This window comes from Loa loa, assembly GCF_000183805.2.
Source record: "Loa loa unplaced genomic scaffold supercont3.12, whole genome shotgun sequence".
NCBI classification, from domain to species: domain Eukaryota; kingdom Metazoa; phylum Nematoda; class Chromadorea; order Rhabditida; family Onchocercidae; genus Loa; species Loa loa.
In genome coordinates, this window is record NW_018108192.1 from 599823 (window position 1) to 620508 (window position 20686).

General features: G+C 33.4%; 4 protein-coding genes across 4 annotated transcripts in view; 1 reads left to right on the plus strand and 3 right to left on the minus strand.

Moving 5' to 3' along the window:
* Nucleotides 1-2461: 2461 nt before the first annotated feature.
* LOAG_05429 (hypothetical protein) lies at nucleotides 2462-6491 on the minus strand (the record flags this gene model as incomplete). The annotated part of the gene is made up of 9 exons (XM_003140966.1): nucleotides 2462-3088; nucleotides 3994-4071; nucleotides 4185-4366; nucleotides 4661-4852; nucleotides 4975-5164; nucleotides 5242-5349; nucleotides 5558-5682; nucleotides 6020-6184; nucleotides 6296-6491. 9 exons carry the CDS (start codon nucleotides 6489-6491, stop codon nucleotides 2462-2464), a joined length of 1863 nt encoding a protein of 620 aa, XP_003141014.1.
* A 2968-nt stretch (nucleotides 6492-9459) lies between these two features.
* LOAG_05430 (hypothetical protein) lies at nucleotides 9460-10325 on the minus strand (the record flags this gene model as incomplete). Its single annotated transcript, XM_003140967.1, has 2 exons — nucleotides 9460-9658; nucleotides 10201-10325. The coding sequence occupies 2 exons, from the start codon at nucleotides 10323-10325 to the stop codon at nucleotides 9460-9462; spliced, it is 324 nt and encodes a 107-aa protein (XP_003141015.1).
* Nucleotides 10326-14129: 3804 nt separating this feature from the next.
* On the plus strand, nucleotides 14130-16144 carry LOAG_05431 (hypothetical protein). The gene is made up of 5 exons (XM_020446849.1): nucleotides 14130-14350; nucleotides 14521-14618; nucleotides 14877-14948; nucleotides 15419-15547; nucleotides 15701-16144. The coding sequence occupies exons 1-5, from the start codon at nucleotides 14311-14313 to the stop codon at nucleotides 15797-15799; spliced, it is 438 nt and encodes a 145-aa protein (XP_020302856.1). The 5' UTR covers nucleotides 14130-14310; the 3' UTR covers nucleotides 15800-16144.
* Nucleotides 16145-16536: 392 nt separating this feature from the next.
* Nucleotides 16537-20686, minus strand: part of LOAG_16679 (hypothetical protein) — a gene marked incomplete at both ends in the record, with an annotated part of 5438 nt that continues 1288 nt past the window's right edge. The window contains 7 exons of the mRNA XM_020449330.1: nucleotides 16537-16630; nucleotides 16833-16955; nucleotides 17424-17632; nucleotides 17720-17902; nucleotides 18218-18415; nucleotides 18628-18748; nucleotides 18941-19047. Of these exons, the coding sequence (XP_020307193.1) occupies nucleotides 16537-16630; nucleotides 16833-16955; nucleotides 17424-17632; nucleotides 17720-17902; nucleotides 18218-18415; nucleotides 18628-18748; nucleotides 18941-19047 (1035 nt within the window). The remainder of the gene's footprint in view (nucleotides 16631-16832; nucleotides 16956-17423; nucleotides 17633-17719; nucleotides 17903-18217; nucleotides 18416-18627; nucleotides 18749-18940; nucleotides 19048-20686) is intronic.

A 20686-nucleotide genomic window follows, 5' to 3' on the forward strand; every position in this document is an offset into this window, starting at 1 on the left:
AAGTCTGAGACGGTTCTAAACTTTTCTCAGAAAACAAGTTTCTTAAGTTCTGCGTTGATTCATTGCTGCAAAAGTATATAAAATCATTTTATGTAGGATAAAAAATTATAACCTCACATATTTGACGATCTCGACAAATAGTCATCTAAAAACTATTAAAACTGTTGTTGTGAATACAAAGCTGTATAACTTGAGAATGAACAGATATATAATAGCATTGTAATTTGCCACCACACCAAAAGACATGCTGTAAATATTCACCCCTCAAGCTAGATCATCTCATAAAACATGATAACTCAAATCCTGCAGTTCAATCCATCGCGAGAACGTCTCTCACCACAAGTCCAGGCAGGTTAGGTGGCAAAAATTACTCTCTAGAAGCACAGCAAAACAGTGATACTGAGACCTATAATGACGTGGACATTTATAATAAATGTTGATACCAAGACATACTATAGAAGATATCTACAGTTTTCTTTTCACTTCTGTTTGAGCGCCATCTTTATCGATAATTGTGGACTGATCGCTTTTGAAGAATGTGTCAAAACAGCGAAAGCGGTAGGAAGGCGACAGGAAGTGGAGGATATGGCCGAAGGAAGACTTGGTACAAATTAATTAGTACCGTATTATCGATTCTTTTCTGTATGGCTCTTGGGAATGAAAGGAAGGAAAGAAAGGACCAAATTTTACAGAGCAAGTCAAACCCCGCACATTACAAGTAGCTTTAAAAAAAATTACATTGAAGAAAGCGTGAGCCACCGATTAGTCCAAGGGCTGTTTTGGTACTGGTTGTCAGGATGTGGTAAGTTTAAATTTCTGTAGGCAGTGGACGATGCAAGACATTGATGTCTACACATTCTTCTTCCTTTTTCCGATTTCGTGGCAAACAAGGGACTGCGCAGGACTTATAAAAGCAATACTCATAGAAACAGTCCGGCTGTAACTTTAATTGTCAAATGTATTTCGTTCAATCTCTTTGATATTTTCGCAAAAGTATCGAGTATTACCAATGGAAATAAAATTAGACTGAAGTCAACAAGTTTGTCATTCTATCACTTCTTAGTTCGTTGCAGATCTCAGCCGTAACGAATGTGTTGATAGATCACTTGAATTGTTACGCACTTGGAAGTGTTAAGTAAATATCCACACGCCAGGAATTTGAACTTTTTGGCAAAAGAAAAAAATATAATTACATTAAAATCGATGTTCAAATTTTGAAAAGCATAGCATATTTGCAAATGCGGTATTACTTATAATCTGTCGCCTAACTTATATTTTTCCTAATGGAGAAATGCGATTGAAAGTGATCGATTGAAATGGACAATGTTTGATGAGCAAAATTGATGAAAGAACTGCGGTATAGGTAGGTAACAATTTTACTGTAGGCAGGTAACAACTTTATATCTCAAAGAAGTTGAAAAAAAACTATCTGTACAAAAAAGGTAGCAATTAAAATAGGTTCAATAACAAATAGATTTTAGGTAAAAAGGAAATTAAGACCCTAAAGGGAAATCATATTTAAGCTTTATGTAATAGTTAATCAACCGATAATATTCGTTTGTTTATTTGAAATTCTCATAATAATCCGATGATAACTTCATTAAATCTTGCAGAAAACAGTCACTGTATTAAGTAAATGATGTGATTCGACTTTAAACATCTAGTCCTCTTTACAGAGATCCAGATAGATATTCTCAGTTAAAGATTCCTTGTAATAAATGACTGGACACTATGGTAAAATTTGGACCAAGTATAGATGAATGTCATAAATTTAAAATAATAAACTACAGGTGAAATAACATCTGAAAGGAGAAAAGGCAATATAATATCACACACTATTGCACATTTTTCTTGACATGAGTATGCATCAAAGCTGCAAAGTGAAATCGATCCGAAGGCAAAGATGATGGAAACTCATGAAGTCAAATAATCAGAATTAAACAGCAAATAAATCTTGCTATCGGCTTTACTTTTTCGATTTATTGTTGCGCCTTTTGAATTTCCAATTCTTTATTTTTTAAGCCAACGGGAATTTTCAGTTCTGAATTTTAGGAAGGAATGTACTTTGTAAATGGGAAATCGTCAGGAAACAGTTTAATAAACTAGGAATGAAAACAGCAACAAATATAATAATTGTGAGAATTGGAAGAAACAGGAAAATGGAATAAAGAAATTGGAAATAGTTGGGCAAGTACCATCGAAGAATGTGAATGAAAGACATTTTTATGTACATATAAACGAATTGAGATTGCAAACTTTTAAATTTGAATATCTTTAAATTATAATAAATCTTGCACATTAACAGTTATTCGCAGCGATTAAATAAAAATTGCTAGTAAGAATGAATTTTAATCTATTTTATTTTTTGTCTATTTAACCCTTTATGGAAGGGATAGGCTCGTCAATTTTGAAATCATTACTTTTGAAATACTGAAAGAGTGGAAGTTCAATTATTGATAACTCAATTATCAAGTTGAACAACATCAACAAAATCGTCTTCATCGTTTCTCGCTGTATCTCGGTCGTGAGCTATTTCTAGCTCATTTTTCTGGCCCGTTTTATCTTCTAATGACTTTGGAAAGCCATCCAATCTTTGGGTTTTATTTACCGCTGTAAGAATTGGTGAAAACAATGCGTTGCGTCGTTGGCAATAATGTTGAATAGCTTTGATAACGCCCTCAGAAATGTAGTGATTGGGTAATGATGAGTTGATAAGTGATGGTGATGTGCTATGATGGGTTAGGTGATGATGATCACTGGACACATTAGAATTTACGCTTGACTCTTTTGGTATATGCGATGAGGTGGTATTCATGGAACAAAAGTTTTTAGAACGACTTTCACAACTGCAGTTTGAAATTACTGTAACTGAATTGCATGAAATATTATCAACGATATCAGAGAATAAAGAATAAAGTTGCCCGGTAGCCTGTTTTTGTTGGATTCCATAAATTCCTGAATAGGATGAGAAGTCTTTAACTGGTGCAATCTGTTCCGGAATCGGAATTACTTGCTTGAAAGCTGAGGGGCCGGGTGCCATCCACTCTGATGGCAATGTCGGAGTTGATGTTAGTGTTCTTATCGAAAGCTGAAATTGCAAGTGTAAAAACTTTCGTGAGTTCTAAAATTCTGATATGAAAATCGACTTGGGTGCCTATCATGATAAGTGAGTATCGATGATTAACCGGAAACTATTCTAATAGTTATTGCCAAGAAAGAACAGAGTCAAGAAATCGAGGGATTCATGGTATCTGATATGCTTAGTAGTTTATAAAATTAAGTCCCATTTTGATTACCATTAAAGGATCATACCTCAACCAAACACAATCAACATTTGTGAGTGAGTTTAGCTAAGTTAGTCTGTGAAATATGGCTTTTTCATGAATATTACACTTTGAGCAAATCTTAGAAATAATGATCTGAAAAAATTTTGTGGTCTACATCTGAAAACAATTATGAGCTGTTTCTTCTATTACCATAATTTCCTCAACAGAAACTTAATACTTCTCTAATTAAAATCAAAGGCAAATATCAGTATGACATATTCTCAAATAAATTATCGATGATTAAAGCTAATTGATTCACTATACGAAGCGTATTAATCAAGAGCGTTAAGAAAATCAATAACTGGGACATTTTTCTAGCAGTACTGACAAATAAGTTGGCTGATTTCTAGTGCTTCCAGTTATTTACGAAAATATTTCGCGATGAAAATGATCAAAATTAAATGGTTTAAATTGAAAAGAAAAATGGACGATTGTAAGCTTTATTTATAAGATGGATATACGACTTTGTTTGGCGTGTAGTGATACTGAAATAGGATAAGTGCTACTCTGACTGAATTATCCCAAGAAATTAACACGTCAATATTTGATTGAATTCCCAGCAGTTCTAAGATCTTGTGATACCTGCATCAAAGTTTCCGTCCTTATGAACTTCTTACTATCTTAAAACTGCTTTTGTTTTGGAGCATTTCTGTAACAAATGAATTACCAGTGGATCGAAGGCAGTTTGTTGTTTCAGTAGTGATATTAGTGCTCCAAAATCAAAAAACCTTGATGTTCCTAATACCTGAAATATTTATACTAAGCAAGAGAAATATTAATTAAAGTATGAGAAAGAACAACTTGAAAAGTGATTAAAATTGAAATCCAAAAAGAAACATAAGCCATATACAGGAGTACCTGTTTTGTCGTAGCGGTACTGCCCGCATTCACTTTCATCTGAGTTTCAAAGTAGTTCGCAGTAGTGTTATCTGTGGGTTGAATCAGGAATGATGGGTTTGTTGCATGCATGCGTATATGCTCTTCCATGACACATATATTTTTTGCAGTCCAGTTGCAAAATATACAATTATAGGTTATTTCTAAAAAGGCCAAACGATTATGAAATGATTTCAATTCTAAAACGACATCAACTCAATCTTTGACATAATAAATTTCAATGTGCTAATGCAAGAATCAGTGCCATTGAAGTGATTACTTCAGTATCAGCCTCATGAAATTAAAGATTGACAAAAACATGTTTTGGAACTATTGATTAACTTCTCTAACGATATTTTAAGCAATCGTTTCACTGATGACAGTAGCAGTGATCACATAACAAATATCTATTTTTGTAATCTGAAATGTGATGATACATCTCCAAAAGTTTAACATACCTTTTCGATTATTGTCATGTGTATTTGGCTGTTTGATTTCATACTTACCAGCTGGTTTCGATGGCAAAGCTACATTTTGCGATGCATTTTTAGTCAATATGGTTGGTGAAGGAATTACCGTACTTTTACTAAACAGTTCTTGAGCAGCTCGTTTGGCAGCTTCATCAAGGAATGCAAATGATGGCTTTAAATCTGAAAACGTTTGACAGGTCAGTTTAAAAGTTTGAGACTGTTCGAAGAACAAGTAAGAGAATATTTTTTATAGTTTCATTCGGCAACAAAACATTCATCGGAAAAAGAAACAACAAACTTACTAAAATTATTTTTTACAGTATGGGAGGGCGCAATATTAATTTTGAGATCAATTCTTTTGCAAGTTGTCTTTTCGAGGAAATGTTTTATAGTGGTATGAGCATCCATAAACGAGTTACCACATGAATGGCATTCATACGGTAGTGCATTATGCGCATTCTTCAAATGACTTATCAAAACAAGCATTGAATCCTAAAATCGCCCAAAAGTACAGGAATATAGCACATTGAAAAATACCACAATTATGTTATCCTTCTGAACTTACCAACCTGTTCAAATAAGCAAATAATGCATCGATACGTGATCGGAAGTGCATGTGTTTTAGGTTTCCGGCATCTTACCACAATGTCATTATCATTTTTCAAATCTGTGATTATCTGTAACGCTTACTTTTAGTAAATGAGTGATTTCAATATTAATCTCCGCAATCAAACAGCACTATCCATCATATTTTGATATATATCAAATGCAGCGAAAAAATTATTAGAGAAAAATAAAAACGAAAATTTTCATTTTGTTGCATTTGTGATAATATTTTAAATTTGGACATTAATTAAGAGTGATAAGGAAGTGGGAGACATATACCTCTGAACAATTTCGATTTTTTTCATTTGATTCACTTCTACTATTTATCGTGTTGAATGTTGAAGTGCTATTATGAAAGGTTTTACTTCGGCTATATTTTGAAACCACTCGTATTCCATGCGTTTCTATGAATAAACGAACAGGTTACTTTAGTCTCTCTCTCTGTTCTATTTCTTTCGCCATATGTTTTGTTAAAATTTAATAATAAGTATGCCGGTCATTGTTTGTGTGCTAGAAGATTTCATCAAATCATTTGCACAAATCATCTGCTAAACATCTATTTTTGATGTTAGTTTCTCGAAAAGTATTTTAATCAAAAATATAGCAATATGCCGAGGACGGAAGGCCTTAACCTGAATTTTATCAAATACATTTCAGTCGTCATTGTTCTTCAATGAAGTGCAGAAGAATGAATTTCTTAGAGGAATGAAGTCATAAAAGAAGAAAATTGGTTTAGCATACTAGCAACATGTCTAACGAGGTCAGCTTTCCATTTGCTTGTCCGAGAGCAGTATTTGCAACGAAATGGTCTTTCATTAGTATGTACGCGCTTGTGTCTGATCATTTCCGAAACCCATTTTCCCTGATAACCACAAACGGAACAGGTCCTCGTTGACACGTCAGGATCTATTTCGACATGCTGTAATAGTCAGTGGAAGTATGTCTAACTAGAAAAAACCCGAATGTTTTAATTCATGGTTGGATGTTTCTTCATCATAAGAAATTGTTCCTGTAAACTAGAAATTTTCATTTCCTGATCATCGATTGGGGCTTCGATTGCTTCAGCTTCGGTTAAATAACGTTTATGCAGGCCATCTCTAGCCTCGACATCATCAGCACGTTTGGCGACCAAGCCATCCAAAGTGTTTGCTGGATTCGCTACCTCACGTCGACGACATTTTCGGGTTCTATGATGACTTGACACCTCTGTCATCTAAAATCCACGCTCCTTGCTTTAGTTGGTTTAAAAAAAAGTTGATCAAAGTCTAAAGAAGATTGTCTGGAGGTTGTCTAAAGTCCAAAATAAATATGTAAGCTAGAATAAAAAAAATCCTCATTTAAGAAAAACCTACAAATTTGAATATGCAAAAATAGAATTCGAAATTTAAATTTAACATTTTTGCAAACAATTCGAAAGTTACTGTGTTGAGGGAATATGAAGTAGTAGGCGATGATGCAAATTCGCCGAAATGTTTTCGGTAATGCAATAAGTCCTGTAAAAATAAAACTTAAAAATATCGTACTTCACAAAGTGACAACATATGGGTGCAAATAATATGGTTATTACCAGGTGGTATGCAATAGAACACTAGAATAACTTCTCTTCAAATTTGATTCCCATATGAGCGTATCCCACAAAAGAATTTTAATTAATTTCGTCTTCATCGTGTTTTTAGTAAATTTTAAATTCCAAAAAATTGAAACCTCAATCAAGAATAAATCTAAATCAATTAAACTAACAACCATCCAATCAACTGTCTAAATTTCAAAAATTCTAAACCAAACAAGCGAAAACAGGAGATCCTTGTTGAAAAGAGGTCGTTAATTTGAAATGACATCATACCGGATTATGTAGCATCGGATCGTTCAGAATAATGTGGTCGGTTCAACTGAATTCAGAATAATATGGTCGGTTCAAATTGTGACATATAAATTCAAGATTAAACGGTCATTTGAGTTTTCTGAAAAGTCGAAGATTTATAAAACAAAAAATTATGTGTGTCCAGGATCAGATGAAAGGTTAAAAAATGTCGAATCATGAGAACACTGATATAAGACCTCAATATTTTAAACTTTTATTATCACTAAAAGCAATGAAACATTTCTTCTTTAAAAGAACTGAATTGATTTTTTTCATTCATTCAAATGAAATCGAGAACATTTGAAATTTCGAAAATTCTGAGGTAATTATTTCCAGTTGCTTTAATCATAGCAGATCATTCGTTACCGTTACCGGGAAATTAAAATCCATTGGAAATGTTTTTATTTGTGTAATGGCGGTGGGAGTAATAGTCAGTAGGCAACAAAAAGGCGGATCTTAAAAAATCCAACCGCTTGGAACTTGTTCATTGAAATTGAAAATCATAAAAATTCGATTTTTCACATGAATTTGAAAAAATTTGGTAGAACTAAACCGATGGATCTGTCCATCGTCAACGAATAAAAATGTCTAATTTCTCCTGAATTGACAAATTACTTTCTTGTATGGGATATCTAAGAAATGACAAGACTAATAGCAATAAACTTCAAAAACGGAAAAAAAATTCAGGACATAACGAAAACTTTCTTATTAATGAAGAACAAACAAATGAGGCGGTGGTAGACAAATAAATCGAGTCCGAAATTTTTAAATTTATCTTATAGTTTCCATTTAATTAATCATCGCATTTAATAATTTTAAATCAAAAAAAAAAATAAAAAATAAAAACAAGCTTAGTAAGAACTTATGCCTTTTGACATGTGAATCTAGGAAAATGATGAGGTCATGTTTAATGATGTTTTTACTGAATCGGAAATCTAAGAATAGAAAATCAGAAGAGAATCTGTTGCATAAGCACTGTGGAAAACAAATTAACCCTTTCGTTATCGATTTAATCAGCCTCATTTGATTTATTAGCGTGTAACACTATCAAAAAGAGGATGAAGACAAAGCGGTAAAATCCCTAACATTTTGCGGGTCAAAAAGTCTGCGAGGCGATTTCTTGATGTAAAAAAAGAGATAAAAAACCTTTTCCTGTTCTGACCTTGTGTCAATAAAAACCGCTTTTTTGTATTTCATTTGAAAATCGGTTTTAAGAATTATTGTTTGAAAATTGACCTAATTATTTTTGCTTCATTTCATTCTTCATTTTCTTCATAAATCCGGTCTTCTACAGTTCCCTGTTGTAGTGGAATTCAAAATTTACAGTTAAACAAAAATTTACTTGTTGTTCCCAATCTATAGAGCTTTTTATCTTAAAATATTAGCAACCATTCTGGAAATGTGTCAATTTTTATGTTTTTTTCTACAAAGCAATCAATAAGATTGCTGAAATATTAATAAATAAGTACATCGTATCCCAGTGATACATTCAAATTTCGCCTGCACATCCGATCTTCCATGCAATACCTGTGTTAGCCGGGCAAAAATACTTAAATTTCATCCCATGCGTGAAAATTGCTCGAAAAAAAAGAAATGGCACACCACATCACTTTCTCATTCCTTTTCCTTCTCAGATCTTTTGCGCATTTTTTCAAAAAGCGATCTGAATATTTAAGCAGTGTAAGAGTCAATTTTAACAGAAAAGATGCTCAGATAACAAATATAAGCATTCATCTCGAGAAAATGGAATCATTGTTGACAACTGTTTCGGCAAATACCCGCTATTGATAATGGCGCATAAAAAAAAAAAGTGACAAAATGTGTCCTTCCTTTGAAGCAGTGTCAACGCAGTGTCAATGTTAAGGCGACAAATACATTTCACTGAAGCACACTCAAATTTATTATCTTAATAACAATTGTTATTTTTTATGTTCACAAAAGATAACTTTCTCAAAATCAAAAAGAATACTGTTTTTTTATTCAATGAGAAAGTTACACTAAAAATTTTTTTTCTTCAGCTTTGCAAAAACCGGCTCAAGCAATGATACCAGCGTATATTGGAGAGCTAAGAGTGAAATGTCCAATTAATATCTAGCGGGCTATCCTAACTATTGCGATGTCAGCTTATGATCTTAAAAGGGATAAGTTTCCAATTGAAAAGATTAGTGTTCATCATTTATTGAAAGACAAGCTAACATATGCTGTTAAAAATGTACAACTTATCTTAGCCAGTTCTATGATGAAAGAGCCCTGAGTCAAATACTTTTAACCTAGGGCTAACTGGTAATGGTCAAAGAAATGACCATCAGATGAAGAAACTCTATGATTCATTGAAGCTTTGGAAATGTTTTAAACACTGTAAAGTAGCCTCCCATTCCGTACATCGGTAGTGGCTCAAGCTGTTTACCCAAGGTAGAAAACCAGTACCTTCGAAATCTCGGAAGCATTTCAATGGATTGTACCAGTCAGTGCCGGACGGATAGTCTCGATTAGTAAGTTCCTGGTCGAAATGAATTAAACTAAACTAAACCAAACTAAATGCTACCATTTGGAAATCCTTCGAGTTTTTCAAAAAAAAAGGGTGGAGCATTGTTGTCTTTTGTGCATTCAGAAATTGTGTGGACTTCAGTAAACAATGGCGACAAAATTTCAAAAATATCATCAAACTTTTTTCTCGTCATAGTTTCATTGGAAAGCGAGAGGGAAGGGGAGAAAAAGGATGCATTTCAGCACATTATCCATCAATTCGTGGGTTCTATTATATCCAGTTCATGGATTGGGTATTCTATCGAGTCCATAGGTTGGATACTCTATCCAGTTCATGAATTGGGTACTCCATCCAGTCGATGGGTTGGGTATTCTAAATTTACCCGAGTTTAACGGAAAACTGTCATGAATAAAGCATTATTGTAGGGAGTAAGTACACAAAAAGTGGTGAAAATTTTGTTTTCAGCTTTCATAACCCTATTTAATTTCAAAGCGGAAGAGAAAACTGTATGCACTCGGTATGGTACTGACCACAACTTTCTTTTTCATTTTCATTCCCTTTGCGCTCACTCACTCATTCTCTCTCTCCTTCTCTATTTGTGTTTTATGTACATATCTCTCTCTAGAGGAAAAAGCGCTTTTAGTTGTCACAATAAGCAGCTGAGCAACGCGGAAGTAAAAGTAATAGCAAGAAGCCATGTTCGTTTTACTCCAGGAAAAAACATTTTCTCTGTAAAATATATTATGCTAAACTATTAAATTGATCCTTCTTTTGTGTTACACTTTCGTCAACGAAAGGAGCAGAAAGAATCTTTACCATACTTTTGCTACAAATTTTTCAAATATGTAAGAGGGAATAAATGCAAATTCTGTGCTGTTGTCATCCGATGGAAATGACTAAGAAGCCAAGACGAGTTCCAGAGATAATTTAAATGAAAAAAGAAATGGAATATTGAATAATGGAATATATTTATCAAATATTAAACTATCGAAAAAAGCCAAAATGAAATTAAATAAAAAAAAATTTCACTGATCATTCAATGCCAATTAAATCAGAAAATTTTTCAGAAAACCATGTACAACAAGATCAAAAGATTCATTGCAGCATCTCACCTGATGATGACAATGTTGACGTAATCGCTCATCAAACTCAGAATCTACGAGGATTAAAAAAAGAAACTGTATTTAAAAGTTAAACTTTTCAACTCAGCTTGATTAGCCACCCCTGTCCTGCACTTTCTGGTTCTCGTTTGAACTTGATTTCACCATATTCCTAATTCATCAAATTCAAAAACGCCACATCCTTGCTAGTAACATACTTTTATTCTTCTTTGATTTGAAATTATTAAATACTTTGCTAGAAACAATCTATAGATTATAAATAGTGCACGTGACCAAAATTTTGGAAGTTAAAATATTTTTATCATAATTTTTCAAACCATTGTTCGTCACTGCTTTTTCTCTTTTTTTTTGTTTTTTAACACTGCTGTAATTTTTATGTTGTGTTCATCCAACCAAACGATTTAACAATAAAGTACTACCATACTATAACTATTTTATACTGTAAGCGGAAGAAATTCACATGATGAAACATTGCACCGCGTATCTTTTCTGCATTCACATATTAATTTCTCACCATACCCCGCTTTATCACACCAAACAATTTAATAATTAAATATTGATATCATCATCATCATTTGACATAAATAAGTAGGAATTTCCGCTGTTATCCTGACTACAAACTTCATCGTCCATCCGTCTCTCTTTCGCAATAATTCACTTCAGATTCACTTTACTATTTAATCGATGTTTGCACAGTTTTTCTTTGTTTTCTTTTTTTTCAAGAGTCATTTCCCAAGCAGAACGGACTTATGTTTCGATGTATGCAAAATTTAAGAGAGAATTAAGGTTTTCTATGAATACGATGCTAAATGGATTTGCATTTTAAAAATTTTTGAATTTGGATTAAAATTTTCGCGAAATGTCTCCGTACGTACATTGAATGAATTCTTTCTTGTTTAAATTATTGAATGGCGGGTGTAGTAAGTGCTCAAAATTAAATGAGTTAAGTTAAAGATTACTGAAAGATTGCTTGAGAGATTCTTGTTTGAATTGCTTGTGGTTCTGCAAGTAACTTACACCTACCTGATTTACTTAAAGAAATGATACAACTACATGAGAAAAGAACTTGTCGATGTTCTAGAAGTCACAGAGTAGTACATCAAAATATGTTGTGGAGCGCAAACTAAACTATCATTTCGCATTTTTTATCAGATTGTTGATAGCAAAAAACAAAAATTCAAAAATGTCAGCAGCTGGTTTCTGCACAAAATTAAAATGATGTTTTTCACTATCAAATGATGCGCAAAACCAAAGGCAACCAAGATATTTACAGAAAAACATTTAAACAGTTATCGGAAAATTCGTTCGCAATACAAATTGGAAGTAGACAAATGCTAGGTTAACATATTTACGAGAATAGAACAGGTACGATTACCTTTGTTTTAGGTTACGTTCGTTGTATGTATCATCATGACTTTACTATCTGGCACCCCCTTTTTCACTTTTTCCAACTTTCTTTTGTCTTTAATAATCTGTACGAGAATATACTCGTCTGCACCTGAGCAATGAGGTAAGAACCATACGTGGCTATCATATTGGAACTAAACGGCACCTTTTCTTTATCTTCTTCTGCGTTTAGTGAAACACGTTTGTATTGTTTACATAAGCAGTTGTTATAATGTCATTGTTCATGTACTCGAAATGATTAGGCAAACATCGATAAGAACAGATAGACTTATCCCAAAGCTTATTCAAAGGCAAAGAAAGTGATACATCGTCGTATTTTCAACACAAACTTCGTATATATAATATAATATCCACTTATTTCAATTGGCATTATTGACTTTGAATTCATATTCCGGAGAATGACACAAATAAGTCAAAAAGTGACCGTTTCCTTTTATTGTTGAGGCCATGAATTTATAGTATCCAAATATCCTTTCGTCCTAATAAGTGCTACTTGAAATTACGTTACTATAATATCAACCAACGTTTATACCAGATAGAAATCAAATCCAGGACTGTATACTATTTCATTTTTATCCCAACCTCTGAAATAAGGATGGCTAATTAAATGGATGAAATGAATGGGAAGCTTGAACAATGGTGTTTATAGACAATAATGGTCTACAGGCCAGGTGCATTAAATCATCCCACTTGTATTGAGACAAATATTAACTCTTCGTGCCTATTCAGAACTAAAATAGGAAACTTGACTGCCTTTTGACCTAAGATTATTAAAATCAAATAATGGACAGCACAATTTAATCGGATACACATCTACCAGAAATAAATTATATGCATTATACGATATATAAAGTGACGGATAATTGGAGCTGAATTTCCGAATAAGTTAAAATGGTTATTATAAACAATATCTTTTAAAGCTGACCTCAATTTCTGTAAAAACTCTCATACTGCAAACAGTCATCTAACGCAAATGTTTTTCAAATCTAGCAATATCCATCGATCTTTACTGTCTTTTGTGTTGAGTATGAATGATTTCAGTATACCCATATAACAAAGGCATGAATGATCAAAATTCTGATGCTCACATCATAGTGGCGTGTTTTTTTTTGCTAAATTTTGCAACAATATTTCCCATTGAAGTAACTGAAATTATTTTAATGCATTTGCTGTAAAAAATTATATAATAGTTCATCCAGATTCCTTTTTCAATTCAATTTCCAAATCAATAAGGTTAAATGAACCGATTTGCTGTCGGAAAACCCGTGGAAATTTATAACAGATTGAAACAATCAAAGTATATGTATCACAAATTTGCATCATAAATATTGTCTTATTTAGATCATTTTCCTGATTATTTTCCCAACTTCTTAAGTGATGAATCATTTATCCAATTCCCGTAACTGTGATAAAGGATTGTTGCTTTGATCACCAAGTTATTTGTAATCTTTGGTCTTTAGTGATCAGCTGGTCTGACAACCCAGCTTACATACATTGATGGGTATATTGTAAAAGTCTCCAATCTGATATTCAGTGATTAACATATCTAAACTTCTTCCAAACTAATCACATTCTTTTATCTGATAATTAATCTTTTATATAATATATTGGTTTCGTAAAGCACACGCACTATATAATTTTTTTTCTTGTACAAGACGATTGACGGTCTCCTCATTTCCAGTTCCTCAATTATCATTAATTCAGCATACAAATTCCTCTCTCTTCCCCCCTCCCCACCCTTCCACCCTTCCTCCTCTTTCTACCAATATGGAACTTATCCATAACCGGTCTTGTATTATCTACATTTACTAATAAACTGTTACCATCATCAATAAACTTTTATCAACTCCCTTGCTTCCATGTCAGATAACACAAACTTCAACGTCAGTCTCTCCCAAATCAGGTAATATTTTTCATGATACTTGCTATTTGAACACTGTATTGGGCAACACTGCATCACAAAAATCAATAAATGTAATCTAATGCGTATAATTTGCTGATGTTTTTCCCTTTTTATGGTCACCCCCTATCGATGCAGTGACAAGGTAACCATGACAATAGCGCTTTCCTTCGCTTCAATACCCATAGTGTTAACGACGTGACCTGTTTTATCAGCAGTGATCAAACCAAACTGTGTTTGAGGCACCATGTAATTATGTTTAATAATCAGCATAAACCCGACTGGAGGCTTATTGGCAAGTTATATTTCTTTCAGTTATACTTTTGAAATTTGTCACGATAGTAGAAATCAAAGTTCGGTTTGGATTTCATTTTTCAACAACTTTTAATTAATTGAAGGAAAAAGCAATGAAAAATTTTTTATCTTTGACCAGTTAGAATGTCATCAAATTTTTATCTTTTCCAGATGAAATTAGTTTAAATTTTCTGGAGGAAGGTATTGGCAGTTATGATGTCCTTCAAAGAGCTTTACCATCCATTGTGCTGAGTAAAATTGATCAAACGGTAAGGACTGTTGTGAAAGATTTTTTCTCAAAAAAAAGCTTTTTATGGAAGACCTCCCTCAAATTCAATATTTTTGAAATCCAAATTCGATTTTAAAATCAGTTTTTTCGGAAAATGAGATTAAGAGATTTAAGAGATTAAGAGATTCAAATGAAATCAAAATGAAGCGGAAAGCTGGTTTCTACATGATAATTCGTATGTTACCCGTGTGTGTTATCGTTGTATGTTAGTGATTATTTTATGAAAATGTTTGTTAAGGACGATGATTGTACTATTGAAAGATTGTTGAAAATGTTTCGAATAGCTCAGTTTCAAATTGAATACATTTTGGTAAGTGACAATTTTTGACAATTTTATCAATTCATATCAGACTTGACTGTTTCGAACAAACAAACAATGCAGGATGGGACTGATAATATCTAGCCGCATTCGAAGGTAAGTGTGTACTGAATTACTGAAATGACTAGTCAGGTTAAAGTAGCAAACTGGCTTCGTTGACCTGATCAATGCGCTGTCCTACCATGCTTGCATTTAGCACAACACTAATGCAGCAAACTCTGTTCGAGCCTAACTGACAATGGCAGGATCCTACCACCACGGGCTGTATTTCTGATTGATTAAGAGCAATGGTTGAGTCCTTTTTTCGTTGCATTGGTCTTATCCCGCAACCTTTACCCAGTTAAAAAGTGCATCCTGTTTAATGGTAGTACTGTAAAATATGAAAAAAGTTCGAAGTTTCAAGTTGATGACAGAGAGAAAAGAGAGTGATTCGGCAAACTTCTTAATTGTTGTAATTTCAGAAAACACAAGCAGAACTTGTAAAGGAAGTGGAACAACTACAAAAGCGCTTGAAGTTTTCAAGTATAGAGAATTCGAAATTGCGAAAGGAGCTTGTCAGTGGACCGGAGACAATAAATTCATTATTCAAGGTCATTATTCAATTTTCCATATAAAATAAGGAAACTTCTTTTGAGAGATGTTCGCTTTATGTAAAAGTACCGATCCACGGAACTTAACTTATTGAGACCTAATAAATTCTAAGCTTTTTAGGAAAATCCTATTTCCAATTTCAAATTTTTTAGTGTGATCGCTGCGACAAATTATTTTTGCACAGTACATTCTTGTATGATCACATGAAGCGGAAGCACAAGAATGAGGAACAGGACGATAATAAACGATAGTTCCCGTTTCTAATGAATCATACATATCCAGATGTGTCCTCGTTACAACTTTTGCAATCACAATAACTTTGCTTAGCTCTCCAAAAGCCTTACAATCAGAAGACAAATTTTTTGGTGACAACAAACCCTTCTGATACCGCTCTCACTGTTAATTGTGATGCATTCTTCTTTGATTTCAAAACCGTTCGATAGCCCCACGTTTCGTATGTTCCCACTTGGCTTACGCTACTTGATTATCTTTATGCAAAGTGCTGAAAAATTTTTATCGGCAAAGAGAAATTATCACATGACTGTTGTAAACAGTTTGCTGTAATATTTGGAAATAAGGAATAGAATGTATGAATCTTGCTGATACATTACATTATAGAAATACGCAGTAAATTCGGGAAAAAAAGTTTAAGATGTTTTCTTGAAGAAGGAGCAAACACATAAGCCAAACCACTCTGTGTAATCTCATGGATTTACGATTTTATGGACTAGACCGCGCGCATTTCAAAGCTATTGGACCATCGCAACATTTATTAACCAGTTTTCGATTCAGTGATGGATTATTCGTTGCAGCAGTTAGATTCCTAGCAGAGATTTTGAAAAATATCCCAGGTAGATTTTATCCAAGCCATCGAACTAATGTAATTAATGCTGGGTAAAGTTACGCAATCTTGTTTGAATACAGACAATTCAATGCGAAAAAGGTAAAATTTTACAATAATAAATTAATTGTTCCATTTCCTCAATTTCTACAGGTCCTCAGATTCCTTCCAGTCTTTTTCCTTCCTTCGACGACGAGTTCGATCAGATACAATTATTTCGGGATTCTGCGAATTTTCATAACTGAAAGTTATGGAATTTTTTCAATGATAACAGCTAACAGTTGAAACAAATGGCCTCCTGCAGTATGTTTATGGTAGAAACAAATAACCAACGGTTGAAACAAATGGCCTGCTCATTTACAAAATCTTTAAGTTAAGCATTTGCAATAAATAACAATTTTGAATTGAAAATGTGAAACGTAAACAACGTCAGATGGGTTTACCGATTGAGCTGCTGATGATATTCTAAAACTGGGGCATTAGACAGTGAATTGGGATTTTCAATTAGATGTACTTTCCGCAACTCACGAGGTGAACTTTCATTCGAATGAGCGTAACTTTGCTGTCTACAAAATAAGGAAGATGAAAGACGAATGAAAATATGATTTATAACCTTTCAGAGACAAAAAAAATTATTTTAAAGAGATTTCCTTCCTGCATTTATTAAGGGATTCAAAAATAGTTCGAAAGTTCGATCTGCCGATTTAGAATTTTCGGATTTTTAAAGCAAAGTTTTTCTCAATATAGCTATTTATTTTAAATCTGAAATTGGGTGAAACTTTAGATTGAGTAACATTCTTTATTTACGCAACAGGAACATTTGGAATTTTGCCATTCACGGAAACAAATTTTTAAAAGAATATTTTATGAAGAATTAAACTGAACTTCAATTTTTTAATCTTCCCAACCCAAAAATGCCTCAGGAATATTGGAAATGAGATTAAATATGTACTACTGTATAATTTGATTTCTTGAAAACTTCAGCAAGTTTAGGTTTAATAAATATGACTACTTGATATGAAAGATTTTCTTGCCTGCTAAGAACGACGGCTGGTTGTGCGCGTAGTAGTCGTGGACTTTCTTCATCTGAATCGTACTTATCAATGTTCATGCGCTGTTTACCACATTGCATAATGCGTGGCGAACGATTTAGGAATATTCGGCTTGCATGGAAAATTGACTGACGGTCGGGTTGTAGATTGACTGATTGTTGTGGTGTAATTTGGCAATTTTTTAATGGTTTCTAAATTATCAATTTTTAAATTCTCCAATTCCCACTAGTTTCTTAAGATTACGATTAAAGAAATACCTAATAGTAAATACAACGTACATAAGGGTCTTTAAGTCTCATGTATGGAGATGATGGTATCTTTGAGGATAATGATATGGTAACAGGTTTAGCATGTAACATCGGCGACTGATTAAGCGAGAAAAGTTTCGGTGATTGTTCCTCTTGCAACATTATCGGAGAATGGGTGTCGATATAACTCATGGCCAGACATGGACGATGAGTCTAGAATTAATTACTGCTTTTTGTGTTACCTCAGAATTTTCATGGCTATGAGATAATATGTCGTCTTAAGAGGAGCAGCACAAACTCGGAGAAATAAGTCAAATATATGAGAGGTTTGACGTAGATTAATTAGCAGTTTACATCTGAACGTCATGTCCTGTAGATGTTCGAGGATAATTCTGCAACATCTCCGGTAATGTAATGCTTTGTCACGTTACATCTATGAAATAACATATCAATAAATTGCTAAACTATATAATATTTGTCGAAAAAGAAAAACTTTTTCTTATTAATCATCAATAATCGGCACTTTACCTGAACACTTTCTGACCTCCCAATCGTAAAAAATTTGCGATGAGTTGGAGGCGGAGTAATCTGTGAGAATGAAAGTGAATCAACAACAACGGCCTTTCCAACCGGATAATTGAAATACATTGACTTCGGTCTTGGCCAGTTCGTACAGCACTTTGTATCGTTGCAACGTAACGCTGTGGTGCTTTCAATAGCCATAGCCTAAGAAACACTGGGAATGGAAGAATTTCAAGATGCGCAGTTTGGTAGAGCTAAACCTGTTATGATCTGGAATAATGATATCCAAGAAGCTATTGGTGGATGAAAATGAGTAAGAAAGTGCAGGAAGTCAAGTATGAACTATACTGCTTGAACTGGGATGAAACTAAACAGAGAAATCAATAAATAAAATGGACAAATATGTAAAAATTTACCACAAGTTGCGAATTTTCGTCAGTTTCAACTTCAGCAGTGGTCACATTCTGTTCCGTTTTCTTTCGCTGATCTTCCAGTGAGAATTTTCGGTTCGTGTTGGAAGGCATTGGTGATTGACTGCTGTAAATATACATACAGTCGTATTTATCAGAATATGTGCAAAGGCGGTTGACTGACAGAAAGTTGTCTACAGTTCCGTTTTCATTCCAAAATAATATGATTCCCGAATTTTTCAATTCTATTTGTGCTTATTGTAATTAAATTTCGAATATCCGTAATAGGCAGGGAACTTTCCATATTTCTAAATAGTACCTGAAGTCAGAAGAGAGTGAAACACATCCGGAATCCATACTAACAGATGATCGATGACTTACACAACAGCTTACTGGGCTGTCGCATCGTAAATCATTCAACTTGATCTAAGTATGAAAATTAATTGATTGCCCATGTATGAATCCGACCATAATAAATCAGTTTTCTTTTTTTTTTTGATTGACGAAGAAGCATTATTCCGTCCATTATTTCGTCATGGAGGCCATCTGCAGATTTCGCGACTGATTTTTGTATTATGTGATTCGAATTGATTCAGTGACTGATTTTTTGATTTCAGGTGTTGAAATTGATGATAGATGCAATTTCTGATACTACTTTTCAATTTAAGTGAAAAGATTAAATAAGGCAAGTCAACACCCAACAAATCGCCATCTTTAGCAAGTTATCATTTCCTTTGATGAGTTCCCCTTGAATTACATGACATTTCTAAAGTATGCATCTGAACCTACGACCCATTAAGAAATTTAAGAGTAAGTTAGCAGAAGACAACCGGCTTCTCCTCTTTAATCCATAGTTATCCATTCTTTTGCTTTTTTAGACTTTTTTATTCTTTCTTATTTCACTTTTATATTTTAGTACAAACAGTGCAATGCTTTTGGTGTAAAAGGACATCTATTCCACACAAAGTCACAATGAGTTGACATCCTGCAAAAGTACGACAATCTTTGAAGATATAATTTAAGGCGATGACCTTGGCAGTATCATATCACGTAACTTATTATAACCAAATAATTCAGTTATGAAATATGATTCTCTTAATGCACCATTTCTAGTTTTATCACCAAATCAAATCAACCAGCTGATTGCTTCCATCATCACTATAACAGCTACTACCATATGAATAAGGTCAGCACTACAGGAATGCGATGACCCGGAATGTCATATAATTAGGGGTATAGAAAGATTGGGAATAGAATAGAAATATAGTTATTGATAATGTCATAACATACTATCATGCTATCTTATCATAACGCACAGACAAAACTGGACAAACGGAAAGCGACTGAGAAGAATTGAACGGTGAAATATCAGTATCATCAGATGATACAAATTTTAAAAGATATACGTTTCTATTCAAAAATTCTACTTTACTCCATCACCATCGTAAATCAGGTCAACTAAACAGAATCTGAACAAAAATCTAACATAATTCTTGAAATACGATAGTCTTTTGCAATATATATTGATATAAAACGCACACATGTTTACAAAAACTAGAGCAAAGTAAAGAATTCGGATACGATTTACAAATCTGCGATCATATTATCAGTATTTCTCGACATTGTTAATCGAAGGCCAAAGCACACTAGTACCGAATTTGATAAGACTAGGAAAGGATATTTTCCAAGTTCTTATCATTTAGTCAACGATTCATCTTATTTTATCGTCTTATTTCTTCAGAAATCTTTCGGGTCAAAGAATAAATCGTATAAACTCAAAAGTAATACTAACCTCAGTTTGAGGATTTGCAACTGATAATCCTTTATGCTTTCTTGAATCATCATATGGCCGTTCCATATTGATTCTATGCGGCAAACGAATACGCATTTCCTGCAGAAAAAAAAAATCTACAATTAAAATTCTTTTAAACGAACCCTGCACGCATTTTGAAGTACGAAGTCAGATGATATTTCTAATGGATGTGTAGCATTTACTGTGTAGCATTTACTTTTCCAGAAAGCTATCAATTTGACTTCTATTTCATTCACTTAAATTTTAATCAAC